Source organism: Artibeus jamaicensis, unplaced genomic scaffold (genome assembly GCF_021234435.1).
Source record: "Artibeus jamaicensis isolate MK-2021 breed Jamaican fruit bat unplaced genomic scaffold, CSHL_Jam_final scaffold_847, whole genome shotgun sequence".
Lineage (NCBI taxonomy): Eukaryota > Metazoa > Chordata > Mammalia > Chiroptera > Phyllostomidae > Artibeus > Artibeus jamaicensis.
The window spans coordinates 31,266,682-31,288,063 of record NW_026522057.1 but is presented as its reverse complement, the minus strand read 5'-3'; the positions used below and the strand labels follow the sequence as shown (position 1 = coordinate 31,288,063).

At 59.4% G+C, this 21,382-nt stretch overlaps 1 protein-coding gene across 2 annotated transcripts; it reads left to right on the top strand.

Moving 5' to 3' along the window:
* The first annotated feature begins 7,557 nt into the window (after positions 1-7,557).
* On the top strand, positions 7,558-12,632 carry VWA1 (von Willebrand factor A domain containing 1). Of its 2 annotated transcripts, none has more exons than XM_037146977.2 (4): positions 7,558-7,739; positions 8,808-9,365; positions 10,932-11,210; positions 11,315-12,632. In XM_037146977.2, exons 1-4 carry the CDS (start codon positions 7,673-7,675, stop codon positions 11,656-11,658), a joined length of 1,248 nt encoding a protein of 415 aa, XP_037002872.2. In that variant the 5' UTR covers positions 7,558-7,672; the 3' UTR covers positions 11,659-12,632. The 2 variants fall into 2 exon arrangements, with proteins under 2 accessions (XP_037002872.2, XP_037002873.2); XM_037146978.2 differs by having other exon boundaries at positions 7,562-7,739; positions 11,318-12,632.
* Positions 12,633-21,382: the final 8,750 nt, after the last annotated feature.

Below are 21,382 nucleotides of genomic sequence, written 5' to 3'. Positions count from 1 at the left end.
TCGCAGAACCAAAATTAAGGACAACAAAGATTTAGAAACAGCCCTGGCTGGTGTAGCTCAGTGGACTGAGCGTGGGCCTGCGAACAACATGATCGCGGTTCGATTCCCAGTCAGGGCACATGCCTGGGCTGCAGGCCAGTTCTCAGCAGGGGACTCAGGAGAGGGAACCATATACTGATATTTCTCTCCCTGTCTTCTTCCCTTCCCCTCTAAAGACAAATAAATAAAATCTTTAACAAAAACACAAAGATTTAGAAACAAAAACACAACCAGAACAGACAGAAAATTGAATTGTATGGAAGTCCGACAACCATTCAACCAGTTGGGTAAGAGGGGCAGAGAGGGGTTGCCACAGGAAAAGGCGGTGGCTGCCAGACCCAGGAGCGCAGGCGGTGCCATGCTGACCTCGGTCACATTCACGTGCAGATAAACCAGACAAAAACAGGCAGTGAGACCACACAACCCAGGGCTTCAGTGCCGGGACATAAAGCCTAAAAGCACCGATTGCAAAGGTGCCGGGAGAGACTCCCAGCCTCACAGGAGAGTTTGTTGGAGAGACCCACAGGGTCCTAACATGTACACAAGCCCACCCACCCGGGAACCAGGACCAGAAGGGCCCAATTTGCTTGTGGGAAGGGGCAGAGGGGACCAAAATTCGAGAGAGTGGAGCAAGCGCCATTGTTCCCTCTCGGACCCTGCCCCCACCACATACAGCGCCACAACCCAGCAACTGGGTCGCCCTGTCCTGGCGAACAGTCCTGGTGAACACCTAAGGCTCCACCCCTCACTATGTAACGGGAGCGACCTGACCAAAACATTACGGCTCAAACAGAAGAACAGATCAAAGCCCCAGAGCCAATACTTCTAAGTGACCAAGAGACAGCCAACCTATCAGATGCACAGTTAAAAAAACTGGTGATCAGGATACTCACAGAACTGGTTGATTTTGGTCCCAAATTAGATTTTTTAAAAAATGAAGGCTACACTAAGTGAAATGAAGAGAAATGCACAGGAAACCAATAATGATGAAAAGAAAACTGGGACTCAAATCAATGGAGTGGACCAGAAGGAAGGAAGAAACAACCAAACAGAAAAGAATGAAGAAACAAGAATTCAAAAAAACAAGGAGAGGTTTAGGAACCTCCAGGACATCTTTAAATGTTCCAACATCCGAATTATAGGGGTACCAGAAGGGGAAGAGGAAGAGCAACAAGTGGAAAACTTATTTGAGCAAATAATAAAGGAGAACTTCCCCAATCTGGCAAGGAAATAGACTTCCAGGAAGTCCAGGAAGTGCAGAGTCCCAAAGAAGGTGGGCCCAAGGAGGAACACACCAAGGCACATCATAGTTACATTACCCAAGATGAAAATGAAGGAGAGAATCCTAGAAGCAGCAAGAGATAAGGGGACAGTTACCTACAAAGGAGTTCCCATCAGACTGTCAGCTGATTTCTCAAAAGAGACCTTACAGGCAAGAAGGGGCTGGAAAGAAGTATTCCAACTCATGAAATCCAAAGACCTACAACCAAGATTGATCTATCCAGCAAAACTTTCATTTAGAATGGAAGGGCAGATAAAGTGCTTCCCAGATAAGGTCAAGTTCAAGGAGTTCATCATCACCAAGCCCTTATTATATGAAATGTTAAAGGGACTTATCTAAGAAAAAGAAGATAAAAAAGATGAACAGTGAAAGGACAGCAAACTCACAGTTATTAACAACCACACCTAAAACAAAAGCAAACTAAGCAGACAGCTAGATCAGGAGCAGAGCCGTAGAAATGGAGATCACATGGAGGGTTAGCAACAGGGGAGTGTGAGGAGGAGAAGAGGGGAGAAGGTACAGAGAATAAGTAGCATAGACGGTGGGGAGAAAATAGACAGGGGGAGGGCAAGAGTAGTTTGGGAAATGTAAAAGCTAAAGAACTTATGACACATGGACATGAACTAAAGGGGGAATATGGGGGAGGGGGTGTGCAGGGTGGAGGGGAACGAAGGGGGTGAAGGGGACAACTGTAATGGCATAATCAATCAAATACATTATAAAAAAAGAAACATCCTGGCCCTGGCTGGTGTAGCTCAGTGGATTGAATGCGGGCCTGTGAACCAGACAATCGCGGTTCGATTCCCAGTCAGGGCACATACCCGGGTTGCAGGTCGGTTCCCTGCAGGCCAGTTCCCAGCAGGGGATACATGAAAGGCAACCATACATTGATGTTTCTCTCCCTCTCTCCTTCCCTTCCCCTCTAAAGATAAATAAATAAAATCTAAAAAAAAAAAAAAGAAAGAAACATCCAAACCTATTTTTATGGGTTTATTTGAACCCAACTGACGATGATTGTGAGGAAGCAAAACCTCAAGGGACTGAGAACATGCTCCGGAAAATGACTGTTTTGTGCCTCATTTTGTACATTGCAGGCGAAAGAAGAGGTGCAAGGGGTTCCGTGAAATCCCCTGGGGCGAGATCAGGCAGGTGGGAGAAAGGGAGGCGGGGCGGGGACATCGGGGACTGGGCGAAAAGTGAAGTGGTAGATACTGCTTTGCACGGGTGGGCACAGGACAGCTCACAGTTCACAGGGTGACAGTGTCAGCAAGGGGCATCGGCTGTGCCGGTTGTGCCCGAGGGGTTTGGAAAGGGGCAGCGCCTGAGCAGTTCCACAGGTGTGCTGTTGTCCTAGGTGTGAAGAGAGGACTTGGGCTCAGTTTAGGTCCAGACTGACGCACCTCAGGGAGGGTTCCAGCTTGGCAGCCTAGGACGGGACTACCCACCACGACCTGATTCTAGTCAGACAGCTGCACTTTCAGACCCTCCTGTGTGGTCGCTTTAGGTCTCGGGGTCTGTGAGGCCGCCATGCAGGCCTCCCGCGAGCTGGGTGGGGTTAGCATGTGGCCCCTTTTCGTCCATAGGACAGTGATCGCTCTTCCCCCACCCCAGGGCCCAGGTTCCTGCTCTGCAATGTGTGCTGGGCTACAGGGACCCCCACGCCCCTGTGCGTGTGTTCCGGCTCGTGCCAGTCCGCCTCCCCTGCGGCCCTGGGAGGGGTGGGTGGGGGCCATCCGACCCCACAGGTGTGGAGACGGTGCAAGGCTCCCGGACCTGCCCCAAACCGTTTATTCTGGCACAAAGCACTTCCCAGGAGCCGAGGCACCTGCAGGTGCACCCTCAGATTCAGGAGCAGCCAGGAGGGGCTAGGGCCAGTTCTGTCCCTCCAGCTTGCACTCAGATGGGGGCCCGCCCCCCACCCAGACCTGTGGGCCAGGCAAGGGGTGCCGGGCAGGAAGTGAGCTGGGTGGCGTGCAAAGACCTTGTTAAACACGACACCATTTTACTCTTCCAAGCTTGTTCCCAGGACTGGAAATGACTCGAAGCAAGAACAGAACTGACCAGCTTGTCCCTGCAACCACAGGCAGAAGATACCATGGAGCAAACTGCAGCCTCCAGTTACAACGCCCCAGCAGCCCAGGGGCTTCACCTTTTTCAAACCCGATGTTAATCCAATGAAAGCCCAAAGCCCCACCCCTCGGTGCTGGAGTACCCCTCTGCACCTCCCCCCTGCCCTTTCCCGGAGAGTGAACAAGAACTTGACCCCCTACGCTTTCTTCTCTCGGTGAATTCCTTCACAGCCCGCGTCGCCGACCACCCTAGCCGTGTGGAAGAACACGCTTCCCCTGCCCCCAAGGTGCCTCTGGCCGGTCTGACATCCAATAGACCCGAGGCAGATCAGCAACAGGAAACAGCTAACTATGTGCGGGAACCCCACAAACAGGGGAGCCCGAGACCCACAGGCCGAGAGGTCTGCAGCCAGAAAGGGACCGTGGGCAGCGGAGGTCCGGGGCTAGGGAGGGGCGGGAAGAGCAGGTGTGTGGTGAACATAAACTCCTTCTGCCCGACAAACAGGGCAAGAGACGTGAACTCGGGTCATTGCCTGCCACGGGCAAGCCTGCTAACTCGAGTTCTCCAGGCAGGTATGGGAGGGGCACAGGTGTCTTCAGAGCCTGCAGCTGAAGTTGCCTTCAGCTGGAAACACTCTGCCTACCGCTGAGGCCCATCTTGGGGGACTCGATCTGGACCCCAAGTGCAGGGCCAGGCAGAGCTGGCTCTGAGGTCTGAGGCCCTGCTCTGGGGCCTCCCCCTACCTCTTGGAGTCCTCACCAAGGAGGTGACGCAGGACTGACCCGCCCTGCCCTTTCCTTCCCCTGGAGGCCTGTCTGGACCCTACCTGGGGCTGGCGCAGGGTGTGGCGGTCACCTCCCTGTCACGTAGCTTTGGAGGGAACCACCTCTGCAGAACGCCCCGTTAGTTCTCTGCACAGGCTAGAAGCCCAGGAGGGCTGGGTGCCTGCCTTCCTCTCTGCTGCCCACTCCTGCCCACCAGGCTCCGCCTCAGGCCGTGGCAGCCCAGGCGGCTCCCCATGAGCCCGGCCTGCCCAGCAGAGGAGGCCTTACAGCCCACGACCACCCCTGCCCCCAGGCCGCCTTACTGCTCCGGCACACACCTGCCCCCCCCCCCAGGGCCTCCGCACTTCCTACACCCCCTGCCCCTCCGTCTGACACAGCCCCGCCCCCGATGGGGAAAATAAGGACAGCACTGCCTGCCCCCTCCACTCGGCAGCACTGCGGGGGCAGGGGCTGTGCCAGTCCCCGCGCACCCTCACGGCAGACCCTGCCTGCGGCCTGGCCCAGCGCTGAGGAAGGACCACCGCGAATGGGGTGCTACGCTCTGGCTGCCTCTGTGCCTGCTGGGGGGGCAGGGAGGGGCCATCAGCTCTGGGCCACAGAGGGCAGGCCTGGGCTCCCGGAGATGAAAGCTGGGACCCACAGACCCCCAGACAGGCCTTCGGGTCCTGGCATGTCCCTGACCACAAACAGGCAGGTTAAGTCTGGAAGAATGTGTGGGGAGGGGGCGGGGCAGCAGGGTCTCTGCTGCTCTTGGATGTCCCGCCCTGTCTCACTAACTGCCATGGGGTTGTGTTGGGGGCCTTGGCGTGCCCCCACCCCGTCCCAGGGCCGTGGCAGCCACCCCTCTTCCTGTTCCCGCCTCTGCGTGGGCAGATCCAACAACCGAAAACCAGCCGAAGGTGGGGGCAGCCCCAGGGGATGGGGGCAGAGGCTGGGGACCGGGCCCAGGCCCATCTGCCCCTCAGGCCCCGCAGAGAACCCCGGGCTGAAGTCAGGGGTGAGGTCGGAGGTCCCGGGAGCTGCCCTTTTCCTTGGGGTTGACGTGACCACAATGAGCTGGGGACAAAAGGCCCTTCTTCTCAGCAGAGGCCTGGATTGTGCGGAGGAGGCAGGGGCGGGGCCTGCAGAGCAGTGTCCCGGTTTCCCGGAACCCTCTCCACCTGCTCTGGACCGGCAGGCGGCGGGCCTGCTCCAGGAAGTGATGCGCGCCACACCGGACTCCCAACTGGACCAAGGCCACAGTCCCAAGGCCAAGCAGTGGGGGAGAGGCCTGGGGGCCAGGCCTGCTGTGTTCTAGCGCCTCTGCCCTCTCCGGTTCTCCCCTCCCCCCGCCTGCCCTCCCTCAAAGAGGAGCTTTCCGGACCATTATGTTTGTGCTTCCTCCGGTGGCTGCCTCAGGCTCAGCCCTGGCACTGACCAAGGCACTCCTGGCTGATCCCCACCTCCCCTGGGACTCTCCGGCTGCCCCTGTCTCCCTGGGGCAGGTGGGAGGGCCGAGGGACAGAGAAGTGAGACCCGGGGCCAGGGAGCAGGGGTGATGATGAGGCAGAAGGCCTGTCCCGGGGCCCAGGCTGGAGCTCGGCCGGTGTGAGGTGCTGCAGTGACTGCCACAGGGCAGGTGGCCGAGCTCAGGGTGGGCTGGGCAGCAGCCCTGGCTGGGGACTCCCGAGGCCAGGCGTCCCATCCCGTCTTCCTCTGATGCGGAGGCTGGAGGCAGGAGGGCGGCTGCTTCCTCGAGGGCTTGAGTCTCGGCCAAGAAGACCCGCTCAGCTTTTCCAGAAGGGATGGAAACTTCCCCGTCAGCCCTGCAAAGCAGGCCTTGCCTTGCAACCCACTGGGCGGGAGTAAGGGACCAGTAGGGAAGGGCCCGCCTCGGCCCAGCTCCTGCCCCAGACAGGTGGGGCCCGGGGACTCGAGGGCGAACCAGGCAGCGACTGTGCGTGTCTCCAGGGGTGCGACTTCCTCCCCCAGGCCCCGGGCCTCCTCCAGCTGTGGCCGCTGCCTGGCCGGCCTCCGCTCACAGCCCTCATCTCCACAGCAGCCCCAGGCAGCCTCACGTGCAGGCATCGGGGGTGAGTGGGGCTCCTCTGGGCAGCAGCCCCTGGACTTTGGCAGCCCAAGTCCACTGCTCCCACCACGCACCACGAGGCCCAGGCGGAAGCACCAGGCAGTTTCTGGTCCCGCAGAGGCCTGAGGTCTGTGGAGCCGAGCCAGCACGGCCACTGCCAAGATTCCCGGCGAGGGGTGGGGGCAGCGGGGACACAGTTCTCATCTTGTTCCTGCCCCAGCTCCTCAGGCCTGGCTGAGCCACTTCCTTTTTTAGGCAAAGTGGAGCTGAGCCCGTCTGCCTGCTCCTCACCTGCCAGAAAGAGAGGAAGGCAGGCCATTGAATTTCATCCGTCTCCTTCCCCTTCTCTGAGCATCCCCGGGGAGGTGGGGAGGGAGGGAGCATCCTGGCAGCGGAGTCACCACCCAGGGACTCAGTGCCCCCAGCCCTGCGGGGAGGGGTGGTGAGGAGGGGCCAGTGGTTACCCCACAGGAAGGCATCTTAGGAGTGCGGCATCAGGCCCTCCTCTACCTCTTCTCCTGCCCAGGGGACACTGCCCCGCCCTGGGGGGGCTAAGTGCCCCTTGGGGGCCACCTCTGGTCTGGCCTAGCAAGGCTCAAGAGCTGGTCCCTCCAAAGGGGGCTCCAGTGGGTTGCTGGGGGTCTGTCCTCAGGCGTGGAGTCTGACCTCAGCACCCGGCCCCTCGTGGGGCAGGGTACATGGGCACAGCAATAGACCTAACGTGGTCACGCTGGGTAGGGCCTTCTCCGGCCTTCTCCAGCTCCCATACCTCTTCCTCCTGGAAGCCGGGGGCTGGGGCTTTTGTGTCCCCAAGAAGCCCACCTGCAAGTGTCTCAGGCTTGTGGGCTGTGTCCCATGACCTGCATCCTTTCTAAGTTTGGCCCTTCAATCCCTGTTGGTCCGTCCTTGGGGACACATGTCCCAGCCCCCAGTCACCTCCCCCTCCCCTGGCCCTGTGACCCAGTGGAGATCAGGGCCTGGGCCTTATCAGGGGCACGTTGTTCTTCAAGTCACCCCCATCCTCTCACACTTTCTGGACCCCCTTGGGCACACTTCAGGGACTTCCAGCTCCGTGAAAGCATGGCCAGTGGGCCTGGGGACGACACTGCTTGGTGGCCCCCTGTCTGCTCCTGGTTGGGGTCGGGGGAAGAGGGTAGGGCAGACCTCACAGTCTTGCCGCCGGAAAGGAGGACTGCCTTGTCTGTTTGCGTGTGCACCCACAAGGGCGAGTCCGAGTCCCTCCTCCGGGCGCGCGCCACCCCAGAGTCTCGGAGTCTGGGCGAAGCACTCGGCTGAGCGCGCACACCGAGGCGGGGCCTCTCGGGGGCGGGGCCCGAGTCCAGCTCGTGCGGCGGCGCGCGTCCCAGCCCAGGAGCGAGCCAGCGTGGGGCGAGCAGAGTCCGAGCGCGCCTCGTTCCGTCGCGCGCGATGCTTCCCTGGACTGCGCTTGGCCTGGCCCTGAGCCTGGCGCTGGCGCGGAGCGGCGCGGAGCGCGGTAAGTGCGGCGGGTGCTGAGGCCCGACTCCGGTGCCTCCTGCCACCCCCAGCCCGGGGCCATCGCTCTCCTCCCGCGGCCACGGGGCCGGGGTGGCTGGCAGGCGGGTGGACCCAGATGTCCCAGGAGGCTCGACTGAGAGTGGAGGCTGCGTTCTACCCTATCGTTCGGTCCGGATCGTGGGGCCTGGAGGGGAGAGGGAGGTGTCTGGCGATGAGTCCCTGCCTCAGTTTCCTTCTCTTGGAATGACCCCTAGTAGAGGGGTGACAAGAAGGTTGGAGTTGGCTCACTGAATTAGGGAAAACTGAGGTTCCAAGACCCAGGCCAGAACCAGGACACCCCAGTACTCGTCTGCCAGTGGCCCAGTGGTGGCTGGGCCTGTGTGTCCCCAGGGGTGCCAGGAGGAAGGGGAGGGCCAGGAGGTGCTGGCGGAGCTCTCAGGCTTGTGTGTCAGGTAACTTGCTTCCTGGGTGCAGACAGAGCCAGAGGATGGGGTCCAGGAAGGGGTGGCACCATCCCTGCCTAGCCATTGGGGCTGTGACCTGTGTCCTGCCTCCCCCAGTCTCACCAGCTGCTTTGTGCCCCCTCCTCCACGCCACACCTGTTGCTTCACCTGGAGGCTGAGCTGCGTGGCTGAAGTCCAGCCTGTGGCTGCTTCTCTGGATACAAGCCTGAGACACCCAGGCTGGTCCACCTGCCACTGCCTTGGGCTCTGGGCCAGAACCCTTGGCTCCAGCCTGCTTGCTGTCTGCTGCAGAAAGGGGTGGGGTGGGGGCTTGGAGGGGTCTGCTTTACTTTACAGATGGGATGAGCCGAGACCACCCCAGGTCCATGACCAGGGTGCCCAGCTGGTACCCTGAGACTGTGGACCTCCTGTTAGCTCAGACCCTTCTGCACCGTGGACGCCACCCCCAGGGCCTTTGGGGTGGGGCTGAGCAGGCCCTCAGGGCTTACCTGGGTGAAGGCCAGCACCCACTCGGGGAAAGCCCAGGCCCTGGGGGCCCTGCCGTGGGTGTGGAGCTGTCTGGTAGCCATTGCGTGGGGCTGAACCCTTCCCCTCTCCCCCAGGGCCCCCGGCATCACCCCCCCAGGGGGACCTGCTCTTTCTGCTGGACAGCTCGGCCAGCGTGTCTCACTATGAGTTTTCCCGAGTCCGGGAGTTTTTGGGGCAGCTGGCAGCCCCACTGCCCCTGGGCCCCGGGGCCCTACGTGCCAGCCTGGTGCACGTCAGCAGCCAGCCACACACCGAGTTCCCCTTCGGCCAGCACAGCTCCGGCGCGGCCGTGCAGGATGCCATACGCGCTGCGACCCAGCTCATGGGTGACACCAACACCGGCGCGGCGCTGGCGTACGCCAAGGAGCAGCTGTTCGCCGAGGCGGCCGGAGCCCGGCCCGGGGTGCCCAAGGTGCTGGTGTGGGTGACCGATGGCGGCTCCAGCGACCCCATCGGGCCCCCCATGCAGGAGCTGAAGGACCTTGGCGTCACCGTCTTCATCGTCAGCACCGGCCGAGGCAACCTCCTGGCGCTGTCGGCTGCCGCCTCGGCCCCCCCAGAGCAGCACCTGCACTTCGTGGACGTGGACGACCTGCGCATCATCGCCCCGGAGCTGCGGAGCTCCATCCTCGGTGGGTGGAAGTGGGCGGGGCAGGGGCGGGGCCCAGGCCGTATTCAGGAAGAGAGAGAGCTGGGTGAGCCTTCAGGGGAACAGCTCCCGGCCGGGCACTCTCTGCTGGGCTCAGCCCACTGCTGGAGGCCCCACAGAGTGGGGGGCAGGGGCCATGGTGCGGGCCTGAGGCCCAGGGCTGCAGAGGGTGGACGTGGCTGAGTGGAGGGAAGCTGAGAGGAAGGAGGTCCCAAGTCCGAGGACTCTGCAGGTGGGCAGCAGGCACTCCAGCACCGGTGCCAGCGTCCACTGCACAGTGGGCCCTGGCACTGGGAGCCAGGGTGGTGGCAGGACTGCTTCCTTGGGGCCCCACTTTCCTCGACTGCCCCCCGGGTGAGGACAGCTAGAAGGCTTTAAGCAGGTTTGCTGGCAGCTCCCCACAGACTTTCTTCTGGACTGATCCAGCCAAAACCCACTGGGGTGGGGCTGGCAGTGAAGGGCCTGGGCACTGGCTCGGCTGCTGTAGCCACTGAAAAATGCCACTAACCCCAGGGTTCCTCCCAAGCGTCCGCCTGTGGTTTAATCATCCACCCAAACCCGGAAGAGGTTGGCCTGTGGCTTGTGGAGAGGGGTCCAGAGTGCTTCTGGCCATTTTCTCCAGGGACACCTGCCCCTTGTTGTCCCTGGCGAGCCACTGTGGCTGAGCCTGGGATGGGTGAGGGGGCAGAAGGAAAAAAAAGCAAGCAGCTGGACAGGCAAAACAGAGGCTGCAGGGCAGTGTGGGGGCTCCAGGGTTGGGAGTGGGCCTGGGGGGAGCGGGGAACAGGGAGGAGAGTGGGGGCCAGGCTGGCAGCGGGACGCCCGGCCTCAGAGGAGGCGGCAGTAGGACAGTGACAGGCTTCGCCCTGCCCAGACACGCATCAGCCGTGCCCACTAGCACAGTCACGGCTGGCTCAGGAGTAATGCATGCTTGGGGAGTCCCACTTCGGGGCTCACATTCTCCTGTGGACCTGAGGTGACAGCATGTCCAAACCCGGGTCCAGCTGCTCCTGGAGTGGTCGCGCCTCCAACAGCCCTCAGGGTGTCCCCCAGGGGCCTCCCCTCTCCCAGTTTCGCCATCGGCCTCTCTTGCCTTGACTCTCCAGAGCTGAGCTGTCCCCTGACCCTGGGCCACTCTGGCTGTGGCGGGGGCTGGTGCTCTGTTCTCGGACACCACCTGGGGCCCTGCCACTTTTCAGGGACCCTTGTCCAGGTCACTGGACTGGGTAGGAGGTGGCTGAAACAGCTTCCCCGGGAGGGCTGGGGCTGAGGCAGGCAGGGAAGCCCCTGATGGGGCCAGAGGGGTGGGGGGGGCTGTATTCCTGCCTGTCCCAAGCCTGTCAACAGTTTGCGTGATATTAGCATCTGCTGGGCGTGTCGGGGCTGGCCTGGCCCCCCAGCACTCCTGTCCCCTGCGTCTTCCTGGTGGGTGCCCCCCACCCTGGCCTCGGATATCTGAATCTCCAATATCTCCTGAGTCAGCAGTTAGGGTCCCAGGCCTGGGCGGGAGGACGTGACCTTGCTTCTCCATCCCCTTGCACCACCGCAGACGCTCTGCAGCCGCAGCAGCTCCGTGTTTCTGAGGTCACGTCCAACGGCTTCCGCCTGGCCTGGCCGCCGCTGCTGAGCGTGGACTCAGGCTACTACATGTTGGAACTGGTGCGCAGTGCAGAGTCGGGAACCGCGCGCCGACAGCAGCTGCCGGGGAACGCCACGGGCTGGGCTTGGGCCGACCTGGACCCCGACACAGACTACGATGTGGCGCTGGTGCCCGAGTCCAACATACACCCTGTGAGGCCCCAGCACCTGCGAGTGCGCACGCTACCGGGTGAGCCGGCGGGACCGGGGGCGGGGACGCGGGCGGAGGGGAGGGGGGCGCGGAGGCGGGGCGCTTGGGGTTGGCACCCCACCCACTCACCCGCACTTTCCCAGCAGAAGAGGCCGGGCCGCAGCGCATCGTCATCTCGCACGTCAGGCCGCGCAGCCTGCGCGTGAGCTGGGCCCCGGCGCTGGGCCCGGCCGCGGCGCTCGGCTACCACGTGCAGTTTGGCCCGCTGCGCGGCGGCGCGGCGCAGCGCGTGGACGTGCCTGCGGGCAGCAACAGCACCGCGCTGCAAGGCCTGGCGCCGGGCACGGCCTATCTGGTCACCGTGACGGCGGCCTTCCGCTCCGGCCGCGAGAGGGCGATGTCGGCCAAGGCCTGCACGCCGGACAGCGAGCGCAGCCGCGCCCCGCGTCCCCCGCCGCCGCCGGGGCCGGGGGGCCGGGGGCGGTGAGCCGGCTGCCCCGCGCGGTCCAGGGCCCCTTCTCCCGATGCCGGCCGGGGAGGCACCCACCGCAGAAACCTGGGTCTGGGCCTGGGGGCTGGGGGTGCGGGCCGGGTCCCCATGACCCCCAAATCCTCTCTGCGGCAGGACCCCCCGATGCGCTTCTGGCAGCAGCGCTGGCCCTCACGACCCCCTCCCCTGCCCGGAGCTGGGTGTTCGGTGGTGTCCTTTGGGCGGGATTTAGTGGGGAGATGGAGAGGGAGTCTGGGCACGGGTTGAGAACATCGGACCCGGGACAGGCCCTGGACGGGGACTGGAGGGCGGACCTCCCCGCGGTGTGAAGGACCAGGCCCTCTTCGGGCGAGAGCTAACTTCCGGAGCTTGGCCCAGCTGGCCACTCAAGTCCGGGGCCTTAACAGAAAGAGGGGGAAGAGCGGGAGCTGGCTCGGGCCAGGCGCCACAGACTCCATTGACTGAAAGGGTCAACACGAGGGGTGGGGCGGGGAGTGTGGGGAGGTGGACTCAACAGTCAGCAGCTGCTGGGTGGCAAGGTGTTCTTAGGCGGGATGCTGAGCTGGTGGCGTAAGGGCCAGTTCCTGCCAGGGACAGTGGCCCTGCCATCCTGTTCCAGACCTTGCGGGGCCCAGGTATAGGCACCTTGTGGGAGGACCGGAGCCTGGCATCAGGTTCTGGGGACAGCACTGGCAGGGAACCTCCTCTTGCTTCTGGGCTGGAGGCGGGGGGCTCCCTTGCTGGGATGGATTCACTCCGGCGATTCTCTGCATCTTCTGACACCCCTTCTGCCACTACTTCCTCTCTGGGGCCACCAGCCCGCCCCGTGCAGGCCGCACTGCTCCCCCTCAGCCCCAGCGGGCATGTCCTCGGCCTCTCCCCCACTAACGCCCCACACTTGGAAACACCGTGAGCCGGTGCTCACGTGGGCGGCACGCAAACTAAAATACAGTGAATCAGACGTGAACCGAGTCCTGTGGTCTCCTCGGAATACTTTGCTCCTCGTCGAACCCCCAGCCCATGAAAGGTCCCTCGGTGTGTGGGGCGCATGGTGTGCCGGCTGGTGCCTGGGAAGGGAGGGTCTTCTGTGGCCCCCCTGTGTGCCTGCTGTTCAGACAGACCTGCCTATTCTGTGGGCCCCGTCCGCCGTGTGGGTGGGGCACGGGCCGGGGCAACTGGGATGGTCACTGCCGGGCCCTCCGCTGGCAGTGAGGCCCTGGACCACAGTGTGACTCTCTGGCTTTCTTCTGCCCCCCCCCCCAGCAACTGCTGGATTGAGGGGTGGTCTCGGGCCCCCACAGGGCTCTCAGGCTGGCGGTGTGTGTGAGTGTGTGCATGCGAGTGTGTGAACCTTCACTCCCCGAGCATCACACAGTTATTTGGCCCCTGCTCAGGCCCTGAGACCTGCCCCACCCACTGTCCACTAGCCCTGTGTGCTAGGCATCGGGAGGGCCCACCGAGTCGCAGCCCAGGGCTTGCCTACATGACAATGGCCCTGACCGTGGGAGCTGAGGGAGCAGATTCAGAAGTGGAGCTCCGGTGGTTGTTGGGTTCCTCCGCCATGTCCCCCAACCCCACGGAGTCAGGCCCAGGGGACCCCGAGTGGGATGGTGGCCTGTGTATACACCGTGGGTTTCTGCTTACGCCCTGACTGGTGACCAGCAGGCAGCTGAGGGTCAAAGGCTCCTATGATCTTAGCAGCCGCCCTGCCCTGAGGCAGGTAGGTGTGAACGCAGGCATCGGGGGCGGAGCCCTCCCAGGGCCTGGGCCTTGGGCCTGCACTGCCCCAGAGGGTCAGAACTTCCCCCACTCAAGCTCATGGCTCCCACGCTGACTCTCCTGGGTGCGTACAGATTCAAGACTATTGGCCGCTCAGGGAGGTCCCCTTCCCCACCGAGCCCCTGCCCACTGGCTGGTCTTTTCCCAATAGCTCCATCACCCACTTGATTCAAGCTGAGTGACAAGCTTCTTCCCCCGAAACGTGCCTGCAAGCCCAAGAGAGGACAGAGCGGCAGGAGACAGACCCACACCCTGGAAGGGGGTGGGGTTCCCCTCATCTCTGCTGGATGCTGAGGCGAGGGGAGAGGGGCCCCACTCCCATCTCCCTGCCAAAGAATGCGGCGGCTGCCGTCCCTTATCTCGGAAGCGCCGCCCTTCCTGTAGTTCCAGGCAGTACTTTAGGGGCTTTGAGTCCGAGCCACAGCAGGGAACAGGCTGGAAGAAACAGTTTTGTCCCTGTCCCCTCCCCTCCGTGATGTGTAGGCCCTGACCTCACCGCCCTGTGGGTGCAGGGCCCCGCCTGACGCCTGTCAAGACTGACACCCTCCACTCCACACCTCAGGCACCCGCGGGCTTCCCCCCGAGCCCCTGAAAACCAGAAGGGGCTGTGCTGGGGTTGCTTCTGGTTGAGGTTCCAACCTGCACAGTGGGCAGGCACCCCGAGGCAGGCGTGGGTGGGGCAGGGCCTCTGGCAGGGGACCCCAGTGGGAGGCCTCTCTAGCGTGGAGGGGCACCCCTGTGAGAGCTGTTTTCACAGCTGTGCTGGTTCTGCTGACGTCCCCGGCGTGATGAGAGGTCGGGCGTTCGCCCAGGCTGGGTGTGTGCTCCTCCTCCTGGGGGCCCTGGGCTCTCCAGCTTGTGAGCTCTTGGACAAAGGGCGTCTGTGCGGAAGCCATGGTGGCTGGGGTCTGGAACCTGGAACCTGGAGCCCTGGGTCTGTGAGGTGGCCACCTGGGGGCGGGGCAGCCAGCTCAGGACCCCCTGAACAGAAGCTGTGGACTTGGCAACAGCCCCTCACAGGGACATGCCAGCGGCCATTCCCCAGCCTCCTACTGGGGAGAGGGGACAGTTTAGGAAAATAAAAACTGAAGTGCACAGCTGTGTGTCTGCTGCTTTTTTTCTGGGATGAAAAATTTTCTTCCAACATCTATTAGAACAAGCAAAGCATGGACAGGAGTCACATCTGCCCCCAGAACTGCAGATGCTGAGGTCGGTGCAGAGAGGGGCCCTGCCCCTTGGGGCTCAGCCCTGGGGCTGGGGGCCCTGACCCCGCTGCCGTTCCCCAGAAGGGCTTCTGCCCGGTCTCCTGGGCAGGGGCAGGCAGCTGCGGTGGGTGCTGGCAGTGGGCTCTCGTTGAAACACCTGCCGCTAATTGCCCACATTTCAGAAATGCAGGTGAAAGCACTGTGGCAAATGGTAGCATCTTAGTCACCAATGTGCAAGCTTCACTGGGAGAAAAGGCCCTGTCCCCACCAGGTGTGGGCAGAGAGAGGCCCTGACCACCGTGTCCGGGGGAGCGGAGGCCACGCCCTACCTGAGTGTGGCCACCGCGGGGCCCAGCCTGCTCCTGCTCCCGCTGCCTCCTCTGCTACCAACCCCTACCAGACAGAAGAGTGCTCCGGGCCAGGCTGGGCCCCTCCCGGGGCCATGGCCCTCACAGGACACCATGGTTCCCCGAGTGGCCGTGGGCCCCGAGTGGCTGTGGCTTCTGAGGTCCGTCTGAGCCACCTTGCTCCTGGGGAGGCAGAGGTGTGTCTTCTGTCATCAGGGCAGGCTGGCAGCCCAGGGCCTGTGCTGAGGGTCCCCCACCCCGGGTGCCTCTGGGAAGGGCCCGGCTGTGCTGACCTTCTGGGTGGCTTTCCTTTCCAGGCCCAGCTGATGGGGTGGCAGGGCGCCTCCGTGGGGGCAGGGCTGAGGGCCCGGGCCCCTGAGGAGGCCACTGCTCACCTAAACACAAACATCTCGTGGGAGGACAAGTCCAGAGGGGCCGCGAGCGTCGGGCGAGTCCGCAGCCCCTGGCCAGTGCTGGGCGCGGAGGCTGCTGCTGTCTGAGTGCAGTGACCCCGTGACCTCTCCCTGACCCCGGGGCCACAGGGCGCAGCGGCAGGGCAGGGGGCCTTCAGAGAGCTGGAGGACCACTCCCCCCACTCCGCTCTTTCTCACTCATTTCATTTTTATTTTTTAAGATTTTATTAGTTAGTTTTAGAGAGAGGATAAGGGAGGAGAGAAGCATCCCTGGGAGAGAAGAGTATCGATGGGCAACACCTCACACTCGCCCCATCCGGGACGAACCTGCAGCCAGGCAGGGGCCCTGACGGGAGTCAAACTGGCCGCCCTTCCGCCCTTTCTCCCTTTGCCCAACCCACTGAGCCACAGGGTCAGGGCCAGCCATTTCTTCTTATTTACAGTTTGTGTTCAATGCAAATCAGTTCTGTAACCTGAGAAGTTACTAGGCCGCAAAGCTTCAGGACACAAACACCCGAGACCACCCAGCAGAGATGAACCGGGCTCAGGCCCGACCCGAGGGCAGCTCAGAGCCGCGGCCCCGAGGCTGCTGCCGCTCCTCCCAGCCCCGGGAAAGGGGGTTTGGTCGCCGGGTTTACTGTTTTGGTCCTTCACATACTGCTTGCAATTCCAGTGCTAAGATTTGTTGATTTTACCTTCAAAACAATCTTTTTAAAAAAAGATTTTATTTATTTATGTTTAGACGGGAAGGGAGGGAGAAAGATGGGGAAATAAACATCAGTGTGTGGTTGCCTCTTGCACGCCACGCCCCCTACTGGGGACCCAGCCCACAACCCAGGCCTGTGCCCTCCCTGACTGGGGATGGAACCAGCTACCCTTTGGTCCGCGGAGCCACACCAGCCAGGGCCAAATCTTTTTTTTTTTAATTGTAAAAAGTATTCAACGGCAGAAGTAAAAAGCATCCTGAAATTAGTTGAGGTCAATGTACTTCTCTGCTCTTTGGCGTCCGTTTCAGAGGTGGCAAACACAAGGCTCTCTGGCCGGATCCGGCCGCCACCTTGTTTTATCCAGCCCAGTTCCTTGTCTCTACCCGGTGGCAGCGCCGAGCTCTCGCTAAACTGTTAAGAAGCAGTCACGTTTATGCAGCCCTGAAATCCCGTTCGGCCCTTTGAAGGCAGCCTCGAGGCTGCGTGGCCCTGGTGACAACGAATTTGATGCCCTGATTTAGTTAAATGACTGTCGTACCTTGGTGGACGGGAGCAGCTGGTGAGCAACTTGACTGACAGGTGGGACCTGAGGCAGACCCACACCCATCATGGCCTGGCACATGCCAGTTCCCATATTAAAGATCCAACACAAGGTCAACTCCAAAGCCTCCGAGGAAGGAGTTCAGTTCACAGGGGGCAGTGATGGTGTTACGATGCGGAATCCACGCAGCGTTACGTGGGCATTAAATCAGTGCTGTGAAGTAACACAGGGTTACCTGGGAGCTCCTTCACACGGGTGGGGAAATAGAAGCATAAGTGGAATTGGGGAAAGTTTTTGTGGTATTTAACTGCTTTATGGCTTACAGCTTTAACCAATGAAAACAACCCTGTTCCAAACCCCATCCTTTATGTCTGCCCATACAATCTATCCATTTTTTAAGGTTTTATTTATTTATTTTAGAAAGGGGAAGGGAGGGAGAAAGAGGGAGAGAAGCATCAATGCATGGTTGCCTCTTGTGTGCCCCCTACTGGGGACCGGGCCCAAAACCCAGGCCTGTGCCCTGACTGGGAATCGAACATGGGATCCTTTCAGTTTGCAGGCTGGCCCTCAATCCACTGAGCCCCACCAGCCAGGGCCTGACCCGGTCCCTCTTGTGTGGATGGTGCCTCACTTGAGTCTCTCCATCATGCTCTTGCTGATCCAGTGAGTGGGTCGGATCTCTTTCCCCACCTCCTCCTGGCGGCCGGCAGCTCAGTGTATTTGCCCTGGGGCGCTCGGCTGTGCCCAGTTCCCTGGGTGTAGCCTAGAGATGGTGGCCTGCAGCCGCTCAGCAGCTGGCAGTACTGAGAGGACATTGCCGAACTAGTGGAAGGCAGGTGGACGCTCCCAGCAGCGTTGAGGGAGGCTGCATGCAGGTGAAGTCAAGTTCGGTTTGTGAGACATCCCCCTGAACAGTGGGCTGCAGTCTTTGCTTTTTAGAGAAAGAAAGGGAATGGGGTGGAGGGGCAGAGGGGGAGAGAAACATTGATTTGTTTTTCTATTTATTTATGCATTTATTGGTTGATTCTTGTATGTGCCCTGACTGAGGATTGAACCCTCAACCTTGGCATATCAGGATGGTGCTTTAACCAACTGAGCTGCCTGGCCATGGCCCATACTTTCTTTAATTAAAAAAAATTTCAATTGCTAGGGACAATGCATCATATGAGTTTCAGTTGTATGACATAGTGATTAAACATTTATACACAGGGTCTGGCAGAAGTAAGGTCTGCTCGAGTGTGGTTGGTAGGGTAATAACATGGGTGGAATAATTTATAGTTTTAATTTGAGTATTTCACCTAAAATGTTATATGGTGTGCTTGAGTGTAACATTGTTATGTCAGAGAATTACATGCTTATGATTTTGTAATACGAGAGTTTGTAATTAAAAGGGGTGTTGTTCATGCCGGACCCTGTATTCAGCAGCAAGCTCATCGGCCAGGACAGAATCAGACCGTTAAAGGTTTGTGTGACCAAGAAGCGATTGCCCTGATAGCACAGCACTCCCGTGACATCAGTTGTCACAACACTTCCTTTTTTAAAACAAGTTCAATGAATCAGATGTGCTTTTTTGAAACTAACTTTTTAAATGCAGAGCTGTATTCTCAGTTATTCCTTTGTATATGAAACTACAGAGGCTTGCCAAATGCTGGCCAATGGATGGAGCTAGAGAGGGGTGTGTGGCGGAGGGTCGTGTGGCCAAGAGCTTGGGCCCTTTACCCATTTCCTCCTGACCCAGCCCAGGGGCCAGGGCCGCTGCGGAGATGTGGTTGGTGCTAGTCCATGAAAACCTTGATGATGGCCACTGGGGGGGGTAGCTGGCTGGGAAACTCATTTGGTTTTCTCTTCATTCTGGAGGGTAAAAACAATCACAGAATTGTCGTTGAATTTTTTTCCCTATTTTTATTCAGGCTTACATTGTTTTCAATCTAGCAGGGAGACCCACTCCATATAATCCCAGGAATTCAATCAATTCTATAAGGAAAGAATGAAGGGGAGGACTTCCACCAAGATGGAGGCGTAGGCGGAAACACTTTGCGTCCTTGCACAACCAAATCTAAAAACAATAAAGTTTTAACAATAATAAACACAACCAAACCACACAGAAAATCGAATAATTTGGAGTCCGAAAACAATAAACCACTCAGCTAAACTGGTGAGAGGGGCGAAGCCAGCAGCGGAGCGGGTTGGGCAAAAAAGATCCCCTGACCCGGAGGGTGTGCGGGCAGCCGAGGGTGCGGATCCCAGGTGCAGGCTGGCTACGGGCAGACACAGGGAAGAAGCGCTGCTAGCTGTCTGTGGTCAGTCACACATTTGCGTGCAGATAAACCAGTGAAGAGACGAGCATTGAGACAGATAGCACAGGCCCTGGCGCAGGACGGCGGGCTGGCACCTTTGCGCTCAGATAAACAGGCAGGGGCGAGCGGTGAGGTGGACTGGGCAAGCAGAGGACCACCATTGCTCCCTCTCTGACCCCGCCCCCACATATAGCGTCACAAAGCAGCGATCTGGGTGGCCCCGCCCTGGTAAATACCTAAGGTGCCTCTCCTCATACATAACAGGCACAAACAGATCAAAACATGGCTCAAGAACAACTCAGAGCCCCAGAGCCAATAAATCTAAGTGATGAAGAAATAGCCAAACTTTCAGATGCGCAGTTCAAAACACTGGTGATCAGGATGCTCACAGAACTGGTTGATTTTAGTCACAAATTAGAGGGACATATGAAGGCTAAACTAATTGAAATGAAGGGAAATACACAGGAAACCAATAGTAATGGAAAGGAAACTGGGACTCAAATCAAGGGAGCAGATCAGAAGGAAGGAAAAAATGACCAAGCAGAAAAAATATGAAGAAACAAGAATTCAAAAAAATGAGGAGAGGCTTAGGAATTTCCAGGACATCTTTAAACACTCCAACATCTGAATTATAAGGGTACCAGAAGGGGAAAAGGAACAGTCATGAGTGTTACTTCCCCATTCTGGCAAAGGAAATAGACTTCCAGGAAATCCAGGAAGCTCGGAGAGTCCCAAAGAAGTTGGACCCAAGAAGGAACACACCAAGGCACATCATAATTATATTAGCCAAGATTAAAATGGAGAGAATCCTAGAAGCAGCAAGAGATAGGGGGACAGTCACCTACGAAGGAGTTCCTATCAGACTGTCAGCGGATTTCTCAAAAGAGACTTTACAGGCAAGAAGGGGCTGGAAAGAAGTATTCCAAGTCATGAAATCCAAAGACCTACAACCAAGATCACTCTATCCAGCAAAACTTTCATTTAGAATGGAAGGACAGATAAAGTGCTTCTCAGATAAGATCAAATTCAAGGATTGCATCATCACCAAGCCCTTATTATATGGAATGTTAAAGGGACTTGTCTAAGAAAAAGAAGATAAAAAATATGAACAGTGAAAGGACAGCAAACTCACAGTTATTAACAACCACACCTAAAACAAAAGCAAATTAAGAGGACAGCTACATCAGGAGCGAACCATAGAAATGAAGATCACGTGGAGGGTTAGCAACAGGGGAGTGGGAGAAGAAGGGGGGAGAAGGTACAGAAAATAAGTAGCATAGACAGTAGATAGAAAATAGATAGGGGGAGGGTAAGAATAGTAGGGGAAATATAGAATCTAAAGAACTTGAGACACGTGTTCATGAACTAAAGGGGGGAAGGTGGGGGAGGGGTGTGCAGGGTGGAGGGGAACGAGGGGGGAATAGAACAACTGTAATGGCATAATCAATAAAATAAAAAATATATTAAAAAAAAAGAATGAAGGGGCAATTTGGATGTTGGCCCAAAGGCAAACTTTGCTAACTTCGGACACTGGGTCTTAGAGCAACGCAGGCCTCTGTCCACCCCTGTCTCCCAATGTCCCGGGAGGGTCCTGCCTGCCCCTTGGTCCAGGAAGCAGGCACGAGGCCTTCGGAAATTCCCAAGCAAAAGTCCTCACCAGCGACCAGAAGCCGAGACCCTAAATTCTCAAGCCAGGGCGCCCTCTGTGGGGCTTTCGGGGACCTGCTCTGCCTTTGCAGACTTCCATGGTCGGACATCTGTCATCCGCCCCCCTCCCTAGTGAGCCACTTCTGAGTAACGCAAAGAATCACACAACCACCGACCACTGTGCCTCTCTGAGACAGCGAGAGGACGATCGGCCGGGGTGGGGTAGGAGGCCTTTCTCCAGTAGGGCCCTTCATCCAGGGGCGGTGGCGGGAGACTGCCTGGGACCATGCTCTACCCTCGTGTACCGAGCGCAGCCTCATGCTCCAGGGTCGAGCCCACCCCGCTCCCGCCCGCCGCGCACAGGGTCCATCCCCTCGCCACCTCCAGCGCTGCGCCAGGGCCACGTGGACCAGAGCCAGGGTGCGGAGAGCGGTCCGAGGGGCCGCTTGGTCCGCCTTGGTGTGTTGAGGCCCCGCAGCTCGCCCTGGATGGGGTTTTTCCCCGCGACTCAGGCTCCTCCCGCAGATTCTTCTTCTCGCGGCCTCTACCGTCCGGGCCGCACATCAAGAAGCCTCTGCTCTATCGGTACCTGCAAGTGTGCCACCACCACGTCTGGACCTCTGCGGGCGCCCGTAGCAACAAGACGCCGTTGCTACTCGGAACTGACGTATCCCAGGGCTCAAAGGCTTCCAGACCATGAATTATGTCCCTGGCCGAATGCCGTAATCAGGGGCCTCGTCCCGCCCTCCGGCCACCCGCCCCCAGAGCCAGTTCCGGCAATCAAC

What these genes read in the sequence shown, in the direction of transcription:
- VWA1 (XM_037146977.2), top strand. Translation starts at nt 7,673, where the DNA reads ATGCTTCCCTGGACTGCGCTTGGCCTGGCCCTGAGCCTGGCGCTGGCG. An exon ending in GCTGCGGAGCTCCATCCTCG is followed by an intron (nt 9,366 to 10,931) that starts GTGGGTGGAAGT and finishes GCACCACCGCAG; the next exon opens with ACGCTCTGCAGCCGCAGCAG. An exon ending in GCGAGTGCGCACGCTACCGG is followed by an intron (nt 11,211 to 11,314) that starts GTGAGCCGGCGG and finishes GCACTTTCCCAG; the next exon opens with CAGAAGAGGCCGGGCCGCAG.